The sequence below is a fragment of the Astyanax mexicanus genome, chromosome 2, assembly GCF_023375975.1.
Source record: "Astyanax mexicanus isolate ESR-SI-001 chromosome 2, AstMex3_surface, whole genome shotgun sequence".
NCBI lineage: Eukaryota > Metazoa > Chordata > Actinopteri > Characiformes > Acestrorhamphidae > Astyanax > Astyanax mexicanus.
The window spans coordinates 13,519,934-13,537,500 of NC_064409.1; the positions used below are offsets into that span (position 1 = coordinate 13,519,934).

The following is a 17,567-nucleotide window of genomic DNA, read 5'->3' on the forward strand; positions in this document are numbered from 1 at the left end:
GGAAAATTTTGCGGTGGGCCAAGGGGGCCGTGAGCTGCAAAAGAATGGGAACCTCTGCCCTAAAACATTTAGATTTAGTTTCTGGCAGTTCCTGGCTGTTTAGCAAGGTGTAGTAGGTAGCTGTTGCTGTTTCTAAACAACTTTTTTATTAAGATTTTTAAGTACTGTTTGACCAAAATTAATACTCGATTAAAAAAATCCAGATAGGTCACTTTGTCATTATAGTTAATTATTACTCTTAGGCATATTGGCCCTTGTTTCCACCTTAAGATAAAGAACTTGTAGGTTTCTGTACAAAATGCAATTTCAACACTGACTGACTGAAATCATCAGAACTTTTTTTTTTTTTTTTTTTATAGCTAAATTTAACAGAAAGTGAAATTAGCAATACAACAACCCTGTTGACAAAAGTATCCTGATCAACTGGCTGACCAGCTTAGCTGTCAGTGGTTTGATGCTTTAGCTGGACACACGAATAACCTGACCAAGCTAAACAACCACTATAATTATATCATATCTTGATCAGTCTGGATAACTAGCAAGACCAAGCTGATCGACCAGCATATTTTAAGGAAATTAGGTTATGAGGTTATTTTGCTACTTTGCTAAATTTAAAACAAATTATAATTTTCAGATCTGCATATCATTTGTTTACTGTCACACTGGCCGTGTTTGGCCTTTTACAAAGCATGTGATGGTCATAAACAGCAGATTAATTTCTTATGTCCTCCTTCCTCCCAGAGCCTTGCTTTAGCAGTAAGCTCCCTAAACAGAGTTCAAATGCCCGAGTTCATCAAAATATGCGCCTGAAGCAGCCAAGCAGCTAAAGTCTCCACAACACTGAAGCCAATAAGGCACTGGTGACGAGGAGAGCTGTGATTAAGCGTCTGTGCTGAGTCATGCCATAGCAGTGAAAACTAAACATCAATTAAAGTAAAGACACACCGCTGAAGCTCACATGTGGGATTAATGAATCTAAGCTCGTCTTAGCTTTAAATACAGTCTTATCTCTAACAGTTATTAGTGCATAGCCTACAGTAGTATTCACACTGTAATTTAGGATTAAAGGATTGCTGTTTTTAACACAGGCTTTATTATAATTGTTGATTCCCATAATTTATGAACATGCATAAGAACCTAGGCAGCAGCTATTGTATGTATACATTAGTTCTTAGTGGACTTATAGTGATTGTGTTTTCCAGTTAATTATGTACTGAAATTAAGCACACTCTGCAAACGTATTGATCTAATTGCATACAAAAGTTCACATACTTGAGCATATGCTGTGCATCCACTAGGACCCCATCTAATCGATGCTGCTTAGTGTCTGCACTTTCCTGTAGCATTCTGTGTGTACTGCATCTCGAGTACACCATGTTTAGTTCTAAGGATATGCACAACAGACACACTAAATAGATACAAGATACGCACGGCAGCCATCATGAATACGCAAATGTTTGTAGTTAAGTAATATCTCTAACCAAAAAGACACACATTTCACTAGTGCTGGGCGATATGGGAAAAATCATATATCACAATATGGATTTTTTATATCACGATAACGTTATATATATATATATATATATATATATATATATATATATATATATATATATATATATATATATATATATACCAATATATATACCAATATATATACCACATTTATATAAATTAATTAACAAACAAATAAACAAATAAAAAAATTAACAAACACGAAAATGAGGGTGTTCAATCTGTAATTTCAGTTCGTTTTAGTTTTTTCTTTTAATTACCGTTTTTATTAGTTTCAGTTAAGGAGAACTTTCACTTCCAGTTTTCCTTATTTCCTTCATTGTCCTTAAAATTAACACTTGGTTACTTATGGTGATTATGGTGATTATCATACCATAGCTTTATATAAAATAAAATAGTATTAAAAAACAGATGACTAACATACATCACAGACGATTTCCTGGATCAGGATTTCACTTTTATTTCTCTGCCCGGACCCGACCCGCCCGAAAAAAGGGATGGGAAGGGTCGGTCCGGGCAGAGAAATAAAAATCAAAGTATCCTGCTATTTAAAAGAATGGAAAATTAATAATAATAATAATAATAATAATAATAATAATAATAATAATATAGTTCTGCATAGAGTTTAGATTGTCTGCCTGAACCTGAGCCTGAACGCGAGATCATCCGCGTATTTAAAGCTCCTCAGGTGGCTTAAACCATTCAAAAACCCGATAAAAAAATCACACAGTGTCTGTCTGGCTTGAAGTAGTTAGATACAGCTATTAAATGAATAAATCAACATTCATAGAAAAGACCAGTAAGACGTTCTAAATGCTAAATAACAAAGAAAGCAGCAACAAGCTAAGAAGCTAATAAGCTAATAACAACAATTAATAAAAACAGAAAAATAGATATAAAATAGGGAAAAAAACAACTAAACTAAGCTCAAAATGCTAAAAGAAATATAATCTAACGAATTCTAAAATATCAAAACGAAATAGTGAATCCTCAAAGCAGTAGCTTAAAGACGGAAGATAAAGCTTTACCAGCGCTATGAGACACAACACGAAGGAGCAGCGGCAGCGTGACGGTTCTAGTGAAATAATTAAAATGTAAAAATACATAACACAGCGCCTGTACCACATAAAATCGGTCCTCACCAAAAATAGAAAACCATGATACCCAACCCTAACGCCAATACATTTTATCCTACTTTAGCCTACTTTATATATTTGCATGAATAATTAATGAAATTACAGCATCATGTGTACTGACTCTCAGTAGAATATTACAGGGTTTTCTATTTTGATGTCAGTAATGCGTTACTTAGTATGATAATGTGCTACATATCTTCAGAAACATACAGCGTCAAATTTAAAGAAATGTCACAGCCTAAAGTCACAGCAGCACACAGAACAGGTCTCAAAGGTGGAGTGAAGCTTCAAATAAAGTTATCTTTGGCAAAACAGTTATGTTCAGGCAGCAGTAAGTTTAAAGCAACTTAAAAGTAATTTAGTACTTTACTTTAAATGTACTTTTAAAATCAAGTTATTCATAAAGTAACTACGTTACTTTTTTAAGGGGTAATCAGTAATTAGATTACTTTTTCAAAGTAGCTAAACCATCACTGATCTTTTATGACTCAAAAAAACTGTTTATTTACATTCACTGACAGAGACATTTACTCCAGCAAAAGCATAATAAATACTTTTTTTTGTTTACAATGATTTAATATAGATTTTTCTTTATATGTTTTTGAGTGCATTAGCTTGGCCAGAAATCCAATTATATGTGAGTTGATTATATGATCATCAATAATAATATAGGGATTTAAAATAGTACATCTAATTCTGACTAATTATGAAAAACACAAACATTTTTGATGAAAAAAGTGATTTGTGCTAAAACATTTTATGGTAAATCTTATTTCTGTCTAATTGCTCTGTCGCATAATATTATTTTATAAAGGACTTTGTGAAGGTGATCAATAATAGATGTTGCACGTGTGCATATGTGTTTGTACACATTAAATTACTGACAGTATAGTCCATAGTCTTTTTTTACCCTATTCATCAGCACTCAGGATCTCTATCTGTGTAATGGAGCTTTCTCAGCACTGCAGTGTCACCAGCATGGATTACACAGCAGTGCTGCTGTAGTTTTTTAAATGACTCGGGGTCACTGCTGGGCTAAGAATAGTCCACCAAACCAAAAATATCCCGCCAGCAGTTGCTGTGGCCATAAACTTACCACTGATGAAAGGCCAGAGGAGGACTAACACAAACTGTGATGAACAGATGAGCCACTGTCTCTACATTTGCAAAAACAAGGTGAACCTATGAAGCTGTTGTGTTTCTAACAATAAGAGGTACAGGGTAGAATATTCTGTAGAGTTGGTGATTTTTATATTATGGTGTCACTACTGAGGACATGGAAACATTGACTGTTCTGACACTTAGAAATAAAGGGATGAAAACGCCAAACTCACATCAAATCATTTCCATTTACTAAAACAGACCCTTGAAAATTATGACAATTGTAGTTATTCATAGTTTTTTTTTTATTGTCAATAAGTTAATAATAAATACAGTGACTTGCAAAAGTATTCATACCCCTTGAGACTTTTCCACATTTTGTCAGCTTACAACCACAAACATAAATGTATTTTATTTAGATTTTAAGTGAGAGACAAGCACAAAGTATTGCATAAGGGTGAAGTGGAACAAAAAGGGTACATCGTTCTCAAAATTTTTATCAAATAAAAATCTAAAAGGTTTGATATGCAAAAGTATTCATCCCCCCTTATATCAATACTTAGCAGAGCCACCATTCACTGCCATTACAACTGTAAGCTTTGTGCATCTAGAGACTGAGATTTTTGCTCATTCTTTTTTTATAAAACAGCTCAAGCTCAGTCAGGTTGGATGGAGAGCGTCTGTAAACAGCAAACATTTTAATGTCTTGCCACAGAAGCTCAGTGGTATTTAGGTCAGAATTTTGACTGGGCCATTCTAACACATAAATATTCTCTGATCTAAACCATTTCAGTGTAGCTCTGGCTGTATGTTTAGTCATTGTCTTAAATCTCCTTCCCAATCTCAGGTCTTTTATTGCCTCCACCAGGTTTTCTTTCAGGATTGTTCTGTATCTAGCCCCATCCATCTTTTCATCATCTCTGACCAACTTCCCTGTCTACCTTGGTCTTCATAATGCTATTTGTTCACTATAGTGTTCTCTAAAAAACACTAAGGCCTTCACAGAACAGCTGTATTTATACTGAGACTAAATTACACACAGCTGTACTCAATTGACTGCACTGGATTTTATTTAGATGGTTTAGAGTAAAGGGGGCTGAATACTTTTGCACACTTTTCAGATTTTTATTTTTATTTTAAAAATAATGTATAATTTTCATTTTACTTTACAATTATGTGTTACTTTTTTGTTGGTTTATCACTTAAAATCTCTATAAAATACATTTAAGTTTGTAGTTGCAAAGTGACAAAATGTGAAAAGGTTCAAGGGGTATAAATACTTTTGTAAGCCACTGTATCAAACACTTAAGACAACCATAGGGCAATAATGATTTAAAAGAATAAAAAACAGCATAATGTAATAAAAAAGCATGTTTAAACATTTAATGCATTTCAAATAATGTCAATACAAATTTTGCTTTATTGTTTTGTGAATGCTCGGAATAAGTGTGGAGTGTGGAGTTCAGCAGTGTGATAGCAGAGTGCACAATTTGTGAATTCTCCATGGGACACACACACTCTTTCAGATTCTTCTCTGGTTAAGGGTGGCATTCTGATTGCAGAGGTGAACAGTAACAAAGCAAATTTTAGTTTGTTACTGTACTTGAGTAGATTTATGTGTATCTGTTCAAAATTTAACGTGTATGAATATATATATATATATATATATATATATATTTTTTTTTTTTTTTTTTACTTTAACTTGACTACGCTTCAAATGTAGAATCTGTCGTTCCTTTCGCCTTATGTGCACATAAATATGTAACACTGTACCAATTAGGGTAGCCTACAGTATAAACTGTTATGAGTTGGTTGTGGCCTATAGGACCCCCAGTTACCCAGTGCAACAGTGTAAAATGTTGTGAGTGCCGTACATAAATGATGAAATAGATGAGGAATATACAGATGTAGTATAGTATAATAAACTAATTTGTGAAGCTTTGTTTTATTAAATTCACACATGTAAAAAAGATAAACTAGAGATAAACTTTAAACTTAAACTTTGCTTGTTTGCAAGACATCAATTTATTTTTATACAACAGTAAGTTCCGACCTCACAATCTGATTGGTTGAGAAGTGATCTAGCCGTGATGATATTCGATACTCACACTAAACCTGTATCACTCCGCCGACGCGTTGCCGAGTAACGGCGTATATACACAGGACACCCGCAGCAGCGTTAGCTTAGCACAGGCTAGCACTCAGCCGCGGCACGCTCGCCCGCAGCGCTGGCTCGTCTTTCGTGGAAAAAAGCTAAAAATCAAGCTACGCTAACCTAACCACAGTCCAGCCGGCTAGCTAAAACCAACACCACCCAGCAAAACAAACAGAAATGCTCAAAAAATGCGCAGCTTTCACCTGAAGACGACTCCACGGAACAGGAGAGGAGAGTATTAGCGTTATTTCACGCTCCTAACATCACCATCTTCGCTTATTCCCAATTTAGATTTCAAGCTAACTTTCGTGGTGTTAGTCTGTATGAACCATACACCGTTTTATAGTTAAGTTTCAGTTATGTTACAGTTGTGGTGGAACTACTTTTTGGCGGAAGGCACAGTCCATATTAAAGTATGTTCAAACTGAATTTCTTAAAGTTCTTTGGTTTATTTTCTTTATTCATTTTGTAAAAATAAACTGTTGTATAAAAGCAATAGAACACTCGAGGGCGTGTGTTATCACGAATAACATCACGGCTGTGATGATCTAGACCAGATCACATCCGTGATCCGTGATAACACACTCCCTCTTGTGTTCTATTGCTTAAATAGCCACTTAGATCTACCTAATTAAAATAGTTTCCCTTCAGTGTTTTGTGTTTATGATAAATTAGTCGGACGCTGACCTCTATTAAAAGATTGGTGAATCAAGAGTGAAACACTAGTATTTTCATCTAAAATTAGTTAGAATATTGTAGTAAAATATTGTTATAAAAATAAAAAATAATAGTACATAGAAGTCATAATAAATTGAGGCAGGTAATATTTTATTCTTATTTTCATGACAGTAAAAAGCTTAACTATGTGATAAAAATACTATTAAACATATTACAAATCCACAGGGCTTGCAGTCTTATTTAATGCTGATTTGCTTTAATGTTTTGCTTAATAATCTTTAGTGTTTATGTTCCAATGTTTCAGTTTGAGTAATGCAAAAAACAAATATATCGTCACCTTCTCAAAAAACTTTTTTTTTTTTTTGCCTAAATCATCTCCTCATGATAGTCCTGGAGGAACTGTGTACTTGTAAAAGCCACTTGACCTTGACTTGACTTGACTAATTCAATTACATTGTTCTCATACCTTGTCCACCACTGTCTATTGGCTGTGATCAATACCTGTATGGTCTACTGCTTTGCAGAAAGCATGCTTCAGAGTTGCAAGCTTCAAATTAAAAGAAGAATATTATTATTATTATTATTATTAATAATAATAATAATAATAATAATAATAATAATATTTTTGTTATGCACTTTATATTTGAAACAGATTTCAATGTGCCATACAATATGTGCCATACAATATGTGGGGAGAAATACTATACAACTTTTAAAAAATTCTTAAAAGTTGTCTTTTTCTTGCAGATTCACGTTGATGTTTTGCATTATGTCCCATGTTTCAGTAATGCAAAAAATATATTGTCACATTTCTAAAATTTACTTTTTTTGCCTAAATCAGCTATGGTAAAATCGCCTACACCTTCATCAGATCGTCCTTCACCCACTTTATAATATTTGTCTAGGATAAGAGTTTGACTTAAGCTCATAAATAAAATGTGTGATGCAAAATAAAATGTGATTTAGGCAATTATAATAGCTTTTCAAGACTAGGATATCTTTGCTGAACTAATTTTAGTGTTTCAGGGCTTGTCCCCAATTGGTAAGTGATGTGAGTTTTACTTTAATATAAAGTTTTTATTTTTTATTAATAAAGGTTATGTTAATATAGGCTATCGGTAATAAATATTACATAGCTGTTTAGTCTTATTATTACGTTTTTTTGGCATTTTAGTCAACAAAATAATAGCTAGAAATGCTGTTTGTGCAGTTTGTGGAAATTTTTAAATGTTAACTGTTTTCTGTCTTTTTAATAAATCTTTTCTAGGTTTTGTATTAGTGTTGTTTCTGGTTGGCTCTACTGCTCAATTGTATATTAAACAATCCTTTTAAACAATTGTTAATTTGTTTAAAGTGTTAACACTTTTTTGTGTTTTTTTCCTGAAAAAACCTTAAACTTGGAAAAATAGTTTATATTAGGATTCATTAAGGAAAGTGTCAGTATACACATTTAGAGCAAGAGAAACCCACTGTGTAATGGTTTAACCTAGGCCTGTAGGTACAGGGCAGTGTGCTTTCTGTCTGTTCTGTGTAGCAGGTAAAGTCTGCATGAGGACGTGACAGCAGCCTCTGGGGAACTCAGTCCCTTCAGTCACGTTGGATCAGACACAGGCACGTACGTCACGGCAGCGCACGATCTGATTGGCCCAGGCAGTATCCAGGTCCGTCTGAGAGACCACGTGAGCTGCGGGCGGTATAAAAGCTTTTGGCGGCGGTTCCGCGGCGCAGCCCTAGTTTTATATGGGAAAATGTATCGCTTTCGTTCACAGGCTCTCATCGGAATCGCTTTTAACTCCCTTCTTTTCACTGTGCCACTGGACGACATTCAATTTAAGAGACGCTATAGTAAAAACTGGTCGTGTATTGGCTGATTTTAGGTTTATATTTGCTGTGTTTATACAAGAAGGATGCCCAAGTCTAAGAAGAGGAACGGCAGGGGTAAGTGAGCTGGAATGTCTGGAAATGACCGGTTGTTTTGCCCTTTTGCCGGCGCCTCGTCTTGGGATTTGTAGTTCTTTAGTTGTCGCTTCGCCGTTGACTTTGCCTGTGGAGGAGCTCGAAAAGGACTACAACTACTACAACACATGGCCTAAGCGGCCTGTTTTGGTTGACAGCCAGCGAGTTTTTTGGTCTTAAATGTGAAACAGAAGAATATTTATCAGAATGTATTGTTGTTCACTGTCTTTAGGTGTTTTTGAACTGTTGGTTGTGTACGTGTACATGTAGTGTTATTTATTTCTTTATCATTTTGGAATTAGCTTTGTCTGCGTATTGTGCTACTATGCTAACAAACAGCTAACTAGCTAGGTTTGCTAACTAGACACGACCATACTTTGGTTATGGGTTAGTTTACTTAGCTTAGATAGCTAACTAACTTGTTTTAGGTGAGCAACGTTTATGATGGGAACTTTAACTAGTTCAAATATCAAGTGTAATTTGTCTTTTAGTTTTGTTACAAATTTGTCTGCGCGTGTGTACACTTTGGGTTAATGCAGTAAGTAGAAAAATACACCCAGTTCTTTAAATTTACCTAAAGTTGTAAGAAGGAAAAATGCAAGAAGTTGTTTTATGTCCTTTTCAAAATCGTTATCTAGACAGTTAGCGCTAGTTATGTTAGGTAATGAGTAATTTCTTCCTTGTTGTTTTAGAGCTTAAGTTTTCGAGGAAAGTCTAGCTAGACGTGCAGCAAAGAACATTGAGTAAACATCAATTATTTGGTTGCATTATGACTGACTCGATACTTTTTGTTTGTTTTTATTTTTTATATTTGTTTATAATAGAAGAAAAACTTTACACTCACAATATGCTCTTAATCATCTAATTTGATCTCATAATAATAATAATAACAATATGAATAATAATAATTATTATTATTATTATTAGTAGTAGTAGTAGTAGTAGTATTCTTTAAATGTCCCTTTCTACACTGTACGAATAGAACACACACACAAAATATACAGGTTTATTGCAAACAGTAACTGATTCAGTGTTTAATCTGTCGATGTGCACAGTAGGGTTCCAACTAATGATTATTTTGGAAGTCAAACATCTCTCATTTTCCTTTTGCAATTTAAATGCCTATCAGGAGTGGAATTTAGAGATTCAACATTTAATATGTTGTGTTTAAGCTTATGGAGATCAAGGTTGTTTTAATGAGCTAAAAATGAGTTTGGGTAGCTGTCGTCCTTAACTCACAGTACCAAAAAAAGTTTGGACACTTTTTGGACATTTTATATTTCAATATATTAAAGCTATACAGAAACACGTGGGATTTGTTTGTAAACAAAAAAAAACAACTATGTTTTATACATCAAATCATATATGTTCTATATGATTATTTTAAATACCACATTTAGCTTTGAGACATATATGAACACTCTTGGTATTTTAATATTAGAGTTACCTGATATAGTTTTCTCATTAACTTCAATTTGCCTTAGTTTTCTACGTTGTTTTTCTTTATTAAATTAATTTTCTTCAATGGATGAGATGGTATGTTCAAACTTTTGACTGGTATTGTATTGTATCGTTTATTGTGTGTAGAGCCTAGTGCAGCTATCTAACCTAATGATTTAGCTTAGCCAGCCCTTATGATCCTTATTGTTAGTTCCCATATTGACACTTTGTTCTGTATAAAAGAGAGAGAGAGAGATTGTGAGGGGTGCTGAGGGCTCGAGGCTCTCTGTTAGTTTAAGATAACATGCTCTCTCTGGTTCTCAGCAGCTGCAGCAGGTTTGATCACGGCCCCTAAACTCTGCTTAGTTACATAACGCAGGCCTGTGTTGTGTCTATAGCCTAAAACAGGTCGGCTGAATCCAGTGAGCCGCATGGCTCCTAAACCGGCCTTCCCAAACATGTGAAGCCGGCTGACAGCTGGTCCTGTGTTTATCCTCACCGGTCTGAGAACGGAGCACGTTGGGGCAGGCCGGCCACGTGGAGGCACCACGTTCACCTTCTGCTACTCACGTTTCCTGGAATGGGGACACTGTGTTCATTTTAAAGGAATCCTTGACGGAAAAACTCAGTTACTCCCTTTTTTTACGAACAAGTCAGCTGGATAAGATATGCATGGAGTCCAAAGATTGCTTCTGTTAGTTTTTTCACTAGAACCACGTGGCACATATTTATTTTTGCAATCCTTCTTCCTTAATTGTTACAGGCTGTGCTGAAGCTTTAAATGACCCACATTATAACTACTAACCTTTGTTTAAAAGCATATCTGACTGTGTCAGAATACCAAGTCCATAACAGCACACGTGTAAATTTATATTTATAAATACGTTTATAAATCGTTATGAATAGAGGTGGGTGGGTGAGTTTTGTTTATTTATTTTTTTTATTCACTCAGTTTGTTTTTTTGTGTTACCAGTTTAATTTGATTGATTGAATTAATGTTTAATGTGGTTTTTCAAAATGGGTTAATCCAGATTGTAAGTCTTAACATATTTAAAACGTCCAAAGGGAATATCACTAGTAGTAGTTTTGCTGCATGTAAGGTTGAAAGGGGACTGCTTATTATTTGCAAAAAAAAGATGAATAAAATAACTAAAGTTGTGGAAGTATTAAAAATGTAATCTTGTGATCTTTATTCAGTATTGCAGGCTAATGTGGGTTTCCATTGTTTTGTTCTGGAGCAAAATGTTTGCAACTCCTGCATTTTGTTAATTCAAAATTTAATGAAGAATGGACAAGCCTAAATGCTTTTAAAAGCTTGAAATTTGGGTTTGACAACATTTTCAACAATATATATTGCATTATATACAGCATATCTTACTAACTAGCATTCAATTCTGGATGTATAAACTGTTTATTTATATATTTTTTTTAATTTAATTTTTTATTTTTTTTTAATTTGAGGGGGACACTTCGTATTGTCTTATAGCTCTGCTGAAATTTTAACCTCTTGACCAGCAACTACATTTGTGGAGGTTATAAGATACAGGTTAAGACTTTCTGTGAACCAGTTTAAACCAGAACAGCTGTTCCCTGGGAAAAGCAAAACAGAGACCTGTAGTGGTGTACTGTAGTCTGGGTCCTGCCAGCAGGAGCACAAATGGGAGACCGGTTTTCCATTTGCATGGTGCACATTTTTGTTTGCATAGTCAGAATGTGGCCTTTGTGATACCCTTGACCTGATTTAGATAATGCCTCCAAATGTCCAGAACATGGCATTTAAACTGATAGCAGAACTGTAGCTGCACTCTCAGTCTTAATACATACTTTTAGTACATCACATGGTGCAGCTAGTACTTCCTTTCTAGTGAGAAACCCTGCTTCTGATGATTTTATATAAAAGAAGGAAGAAACATGTTCATGTCTGTTTGTTTGTGTACTTTTTTTGCATGTACATGCCTCAAAACTTCCAGGCGTGCATTCCATTTAAAAGTTGGTTTAATTATTAAAGAAAAAGACTTTACTGTAAAGTACTGAGGTGTTTTTGTGTTGTAATCAAATTCTGTAGTTACAAGTCTACATTGTAATCTCTATGCATGTCACAGTAATTACATCAATTTTGATTACCCTGATCCTTCCAGTTGTTTGTTTAGTGTGAGTAAGTGTGCGTCACAGATATTTCACTCAATGATCAATGCCTCTGTAATAGTGAGCTCATACACACAGAGTGAACTGTGATAGAGGTTACTCAAGCCACATGGAATTTTAAAATGCTAAATTGTAGGGGTGTTTTTATTTCTGATTTTAGGGTCAGGATTCAATTCGATTCTTGTTTTTTTTTTTTTTTTTTTTTTTTTTTTTTTTTTTTTTTACAGCAGAGAGGCCTATGCCAGTTTTAGATTAGTCTATGGTCAGTCATTGGTTTGATTTATCAAATTTACAATATCTTATTTCAAAAGGTGGGCTTGATATAAGTGATGCAAATTGATACAAGTGATCTGTAATACACAACATTAGGCACTAATGGTCAAATTTAAATACTTTAATTAAGATATATATGTAATGCCAACTAGTGGCTTTTTTTGGTAGCAGCAGTGTGCGCTATTAAAATAAATAATAAAAAATACAGGAACAGTCATGTAAAAAATAATAGAACAATTGGAGCCTTAACAAACTGAACTCTATCCTACTATAACAGTTAAACATGAAAAATAAGACTTAAAGACTTTTTCGGTCCCTGAGAATGATATTTATGCTAAAACTGGTGCTTACAGTTTCAATAATATCCACCAGATAAAGAAATTCAAACTCAACACGTGGAAACATGACGACAAATAATTTTTGCCCATTTTCAAATTAGTAAAAGGGACACTGCATATAATTTATAAAATAAAAATCTGAATACATGTTTCATTTTTACACTTTATCAATTGTTTATTCCTTGTTAAATGTGAATTTTTAAATGTGAACTATTAATTTCTTGTTTTAGAAAAGTTGCCTACAGATGTTGTTTCTGAGATATGTCATTAATTAAATTCTGCTGTGTTTTTAAAATGTATAAGGTGTTGATTTGAAAAAAATAGTAGATGTTTAAATATTACCACCAGATCTGTTATTGCAAATGTACTCTTTGTATTGCCTTTACTTATTATTATTTTAAAAGTCCTTGACTTGAATCTTATGTTGACTGATGGGTCTTTGACTGATTCTGATTTTGACTTTCACTAGGCAGCCTTAGATAATATATTTTGTGTATAATTAATTATGTTTTTATTAAATGTATTTTCTATTATGTTAGGGGGACAGCATGCAGCTGTGCAGCCTTTCAGTGATGAGGATGCTTCCATTGAGACGCTCAGCCACTGCAGCAGCTTCAGTGATTCAGTCAGCGTGGCAGACGAAGGTAAGTTTATGTGCTCACCCAAACGTAGGCCTTCATGTTTGTAACTCCTTTTGCTGGAGACGGTGAAAATGCTAAATGAGGCTTAACCAGATAACTCTGCTCTGCTTATGCTAATGCTGTGTTTCTAACGGACAGGCGGCGAGGCTGAGGATACTGCGCAGGAGGATTTCCAGTACAAGTTGAAGGTTTATATTGACTGCACGGTTGATAAAAGGTTTGTACAACTAGGAGTGCAAATATTATCAGTATTGGCAGGTCATTTTTTCACCATTTTGGGTCAGACTGACAATATAAGTTAAATTAAGCAGTTCACTTGTTGGAAGCAGTTCTACAGAGATGAATCTTTGGTCCTTTTTGTGTTAAGTGTGTATAGATGCATTTAATGTCTGATTTAGCATACCTCTATATCCATGTTGTCATTGAGAAGCCTGTAGATCCCCAAATGTTCCCTGAAAATGTGAGTTGATAGAAGACCTAAATGCTTTTTATGATTTTTTTTTTTTTTTTTCATTTGGTTTTCCCATGTAGTTATTTTTTACTTGCAACAGTCTCTTTATTGCTTTTTTTTTTTTTTAATTGATTGTAATGTGATTTTGACCTAATTTTAACCTTTAACTTACATTTTCTACAATTATAGCTCCCAGTTCTCTCTATTTGCCATTTTAATCTGCTAAAATACTATATCTTTTTGTTTTAACATTTTTGCTGTTTGATTTATACATCAGCAACTGTGATTTATTTTTAGGTGCTGTGATTAAGTTTTAAATGACCAATTCAAATTTATGCTCTTTATGTATTTTAATACTTTATAAGAAATTGGTATAGCTTTTTGTAGCTCTAGTCTTTGAGAATGTAGTCCCAGTTGATATGTTGATAAAAGTTTTCTGTATTGGTGCACAATTGCGATCTATATCTTATATAGTATAGCAATCTCTTAGAATTAAGGAAACAAACTAATATTCCAATTATTTGAAACTGAACCCAGTTTTAATACATTTTTGTCTCCGTCCTTTTCTTTTTCCTCCTTCAGTGCAAAAACCCGGCAAGGAGCACTTGATGGACTAAAGACTGCAATGGCAACCAGAATACTGTACGAGTTCCTGCTAGAGAGAAGAATGACCATCACAGACAGCATTGAGCGCTGTTTGAAAAAAGGTACATTAATGTTTGAGTATTTTTAAAGTACAGAGTCTAACTAATGTTGGTATAATAATTGAATCGATCTGAATTATGTCTGATTCAGAGTCATTCTGATTCTCTCTGTTAGGAAAAGGAGAGGAGCAGCGTGCGGCAGCCTCCCTGGCTTGCCTCTTGTGCATCCAGTTAGGTTCTGGGATTGAAAGCGAAGAGGTGTTCAAGACCCTGAAACCCATATTCAAGACCATTCTCAATGATGGAACAGCAAACATTCAGGCCAGACAGGCTGTGAGTAACAGACGTTTGTTCCTTTTGGCTGCTGAACAGAACGAGCTTCCATTTCTATTGCTATGTTTCTTTATAATCTGTACATCTGTCTCTCTCCTTTTATTTACAGTGTGCGACAAGTCTGGGCCTCTGCACTCTGGTAGCAGAAGATGATATCTTGGTAAGAGCTGAGATTTGCCTTTGCATTGTTTTTTTTTTTTTTTTTTTTTTTCCTTTTTTTCCCTTTTTTTCCCTCCCCCCTCCTCCTCCTCTTCTTCTTTCCCTCCCCTTGCTCAAGCAGTAAATATTTAGCATTTTAACCATGACAAATAGTGATCATTGGATTTTTGAGGTCCTCACTGTGCTTATTAAAGCATATTGTCAAAACAATAGAAAAGTTTCATGTGCAGTAAAATAACACCATATCAGTCAGCATTGCAATGTGTGCATGAGTAATAGTCGCACTGCAGGTTTTGCAATGACAATAGATTGCTGAACATTGCTGAAACATTATTGTAAAGCCCTTGTAACTACCAAACTCAAAACTGCATTTAAGGGTCATTTTTTTATTGTGTGTGTGTGGGTGTGTTTTTGGACGTAGGCTATATGCTCAAAAAATGGTTTTAGAAAGTATTTCATACTCTTAAACCATGTTAAATCATATTAAATTACATGAATAAGTCTATGCATTTTCAGTGTTGCCATGGTAATGAACATAATTCTGAACAGGTTTTGGGTTTGCGTGACAGCATTGTTATACTAGACAACACTTTCGCTGGCTGCTTTAAAATGCTGATGCAGAAGAAATGCTGAGTATGTCTGACTATAGAGCTGACATCTGTGCATCTCTTCCAGGATGTGTATGCCACCATGGAATGCTTTGAGACTCTCTTCACCCGCTCATACGTACGAGAGGATGGCAGCAGGCCTTCACTGAACCCTCAGACCACTCAGCTCCACACTAACGCACTGCTCTCCTGGGCTCTGCTGCTCACCATCTGCAGCGCCAGTCACGTCACAGCCATCATTCACAAGTATGAGGCTCTTAAGCTCTTGGCTCTAAGCCTTTAGCAGTTGTTTTATATACTAACTCATATACCAATATGTGCTTCTTGAAATCCAGTAGCAGTCCATTGTGAACCTATTGTCATTGATTGATTGATTGTGTTGTGCTGACTCTCAGTAAAGTAACAACATGGTCCTAATCAGCTCATGTTGCATCTCTTTTAGACATCTATCCAAGCTTCCAAGGCTACTGGAGAGTGAGGATGTCAACATGCGAATTGCAGCCGGAGAGACCATCGCTCTGCTGTTTGAGCTTGCAAGAGACGTCGACCCAGTAAGTTTCCATGGTGCCCACATATTGATGATCCTCTGATTTGTATTAGTAAAAACTTTCATTTTAAGCCTAGAGGCTGCATAGAGTATAAAAACTGAATTCTAATTTCTTTATATACAAAAGATTGTACAATGTTTGCAGACAAATCGTTATTTATTTCTCACAGAGATAAAAACAAGTCATTAAAATGTAATTAACGCTTAAGTAAAGTCCCAAATCAATTTGGACAAGTCCTAGTCAGGTCACCAAATTCATCCAGTCATTTTAATATACAACACAAACATAGTAGCTTATTTATTGATATATTAAACTTAGCCTAATCCTAAATCTTGGAATGTTTGAATGTATTAGACTAAAAATAAACTACAGTTTTTATGATCTTTGTGAGACACAGGATTTTTTATTATATTTATTGAAAACTAAAACATTACAACAAAAATAGATCATAAAATTACAATTCCTGTGTTAAAACATTAACAGTGATGCAGTAAAGCTCCAATTATATGATTTGACATTGTAAATAAACAGTTATTGTCTTTTTCAAAGTTAAAGTACAGTAAAAATCAAGATGTGACTTGACCAGACAAAGTTTAAAAAATAAAAATAAAAAAATAAAAGGCAGTCATCAAATTTGTGACTAGTCACCATTGAGACCATGTGTCTGGTTTCTCAGATAGTCAGATTTGTTTGGATGATATGCTCTGCTGTTTGTGTATATAAAGGGTCTATTGTGGCAATCATAAATCTCTGCCTTGAAATACTTTTGTACTAAATTAAATTTTTCTTAAGCTCTTAAACTTTTTGGAATCCACCACTAACAGTAACCCTATGTGAACATTATGTAACCCAATATGTCTCTCTTGTGTTCTCTGTGTAGGACTTTAACTCTGAGGACTGGGAGCCACTGTGTGACAAGCTGAATGCCCTGGCCACTGATTGCAACAAACATCGTGCCAAGACTGACAAGAGGAAGCAGCGGTCTGTCTTCAGGGATGTGCTGAAAGCTGTGGAGGTGAGGACTGCAGTATGTTGTATAATTGATAGAAATTAATGGTACCTCATGGGCAATGTAGTTCTAATAAATCCATCTCCTATCAGGATGGGGACTTTCAGACTGAGGCGATCCGCTTTGGCACAGAGCGGATGGTCATTGACAGCTGGGTGAGGAAGAGGACCTACGATGCTTTCAGAGAGTTTGTTGGCTCTGGAATGAACTACCATCTACAGGTAAGAAATCTCGTTGGTTTTGAATCTCCTGTAAGTGCTTTGCCATTGGCCCTGTGTTCTAACGCTCTTCTCTTGTGTTCATCAGGCAAACGAGTTCATCAGGGACGTGTTTGGACTGGGACCACCAATGCTTATTGATTCAGCTGCTCTAAAAGCTATGAAGAGCTCCCGACTGGAGAGGGTAAGCTAACTCTGAACGGAGGTTTGTTTGAATGT

General features: G+C 34.9%; 1 protein-coding gene across 1 annotated transcript in view; it reads left to right on the top strand.

Moving 5' to 3' along the window:
- The first annotated feature begins 8,255 nt into the window (after nucleotides 1–8,255).
- The window catches only part of ifrd1 (interferon-related developmental regulator 1), a 10,461-nt gene continuing 1,149 nt past the window's right edge, over nucleotides 8,256–17,567 (top strand). Inside the window, exons 1-11 of the mRNA XM_022671258.2 lie at nucleotides 8,256–8,523; nucleotides 13,277–13,381; nucleotides 13,517–13,595; nucleotides 14,412–14,536; nucleotides 14,649–14,806; nucleotides 14,916–14,966; nucleotides 15,641–15,819; nucleotides 16,016–16,124; nucleotides 17,002–17,136; nucleotides 17,223–17,351; nucleotides 17,437–17,532. Of these exons, the coding sequence (XP_022526979.2) occupies nucleotides 8,493–8,523; nucleotides 13,277–13,381; nucleotides 13,517–13,595; nucleotides 14,412–14,536; nucleotides 14,649–14,806; nucleotides 14,916–14,966; nucleotides 15,641–15,819; nucleotides 16,016–16,124; nucleotides 17,002–17,136; nucleotides 17,223–17,351; nucleotides 17,437–17,532 (1,197 nt within the window). The 5' untranslated portion in view covers nucleotides 8,256–8,492. The remainder of the gene's footprint in view (nucleotides 8,524–13,276; nucleotides 13,382–13,516; nucleotides 13,596–14,411; nucleotides 14,537–14,648; nucleotides 14,807–14,915; nucleotides 14,967–15,640; nucleotides 15,820–16,015; nucleotides 16,125–17,001; nucleotides 17,137–17,222; nucleotides 17,352–17,436; nucleotides 17,533–17,567) is intronic.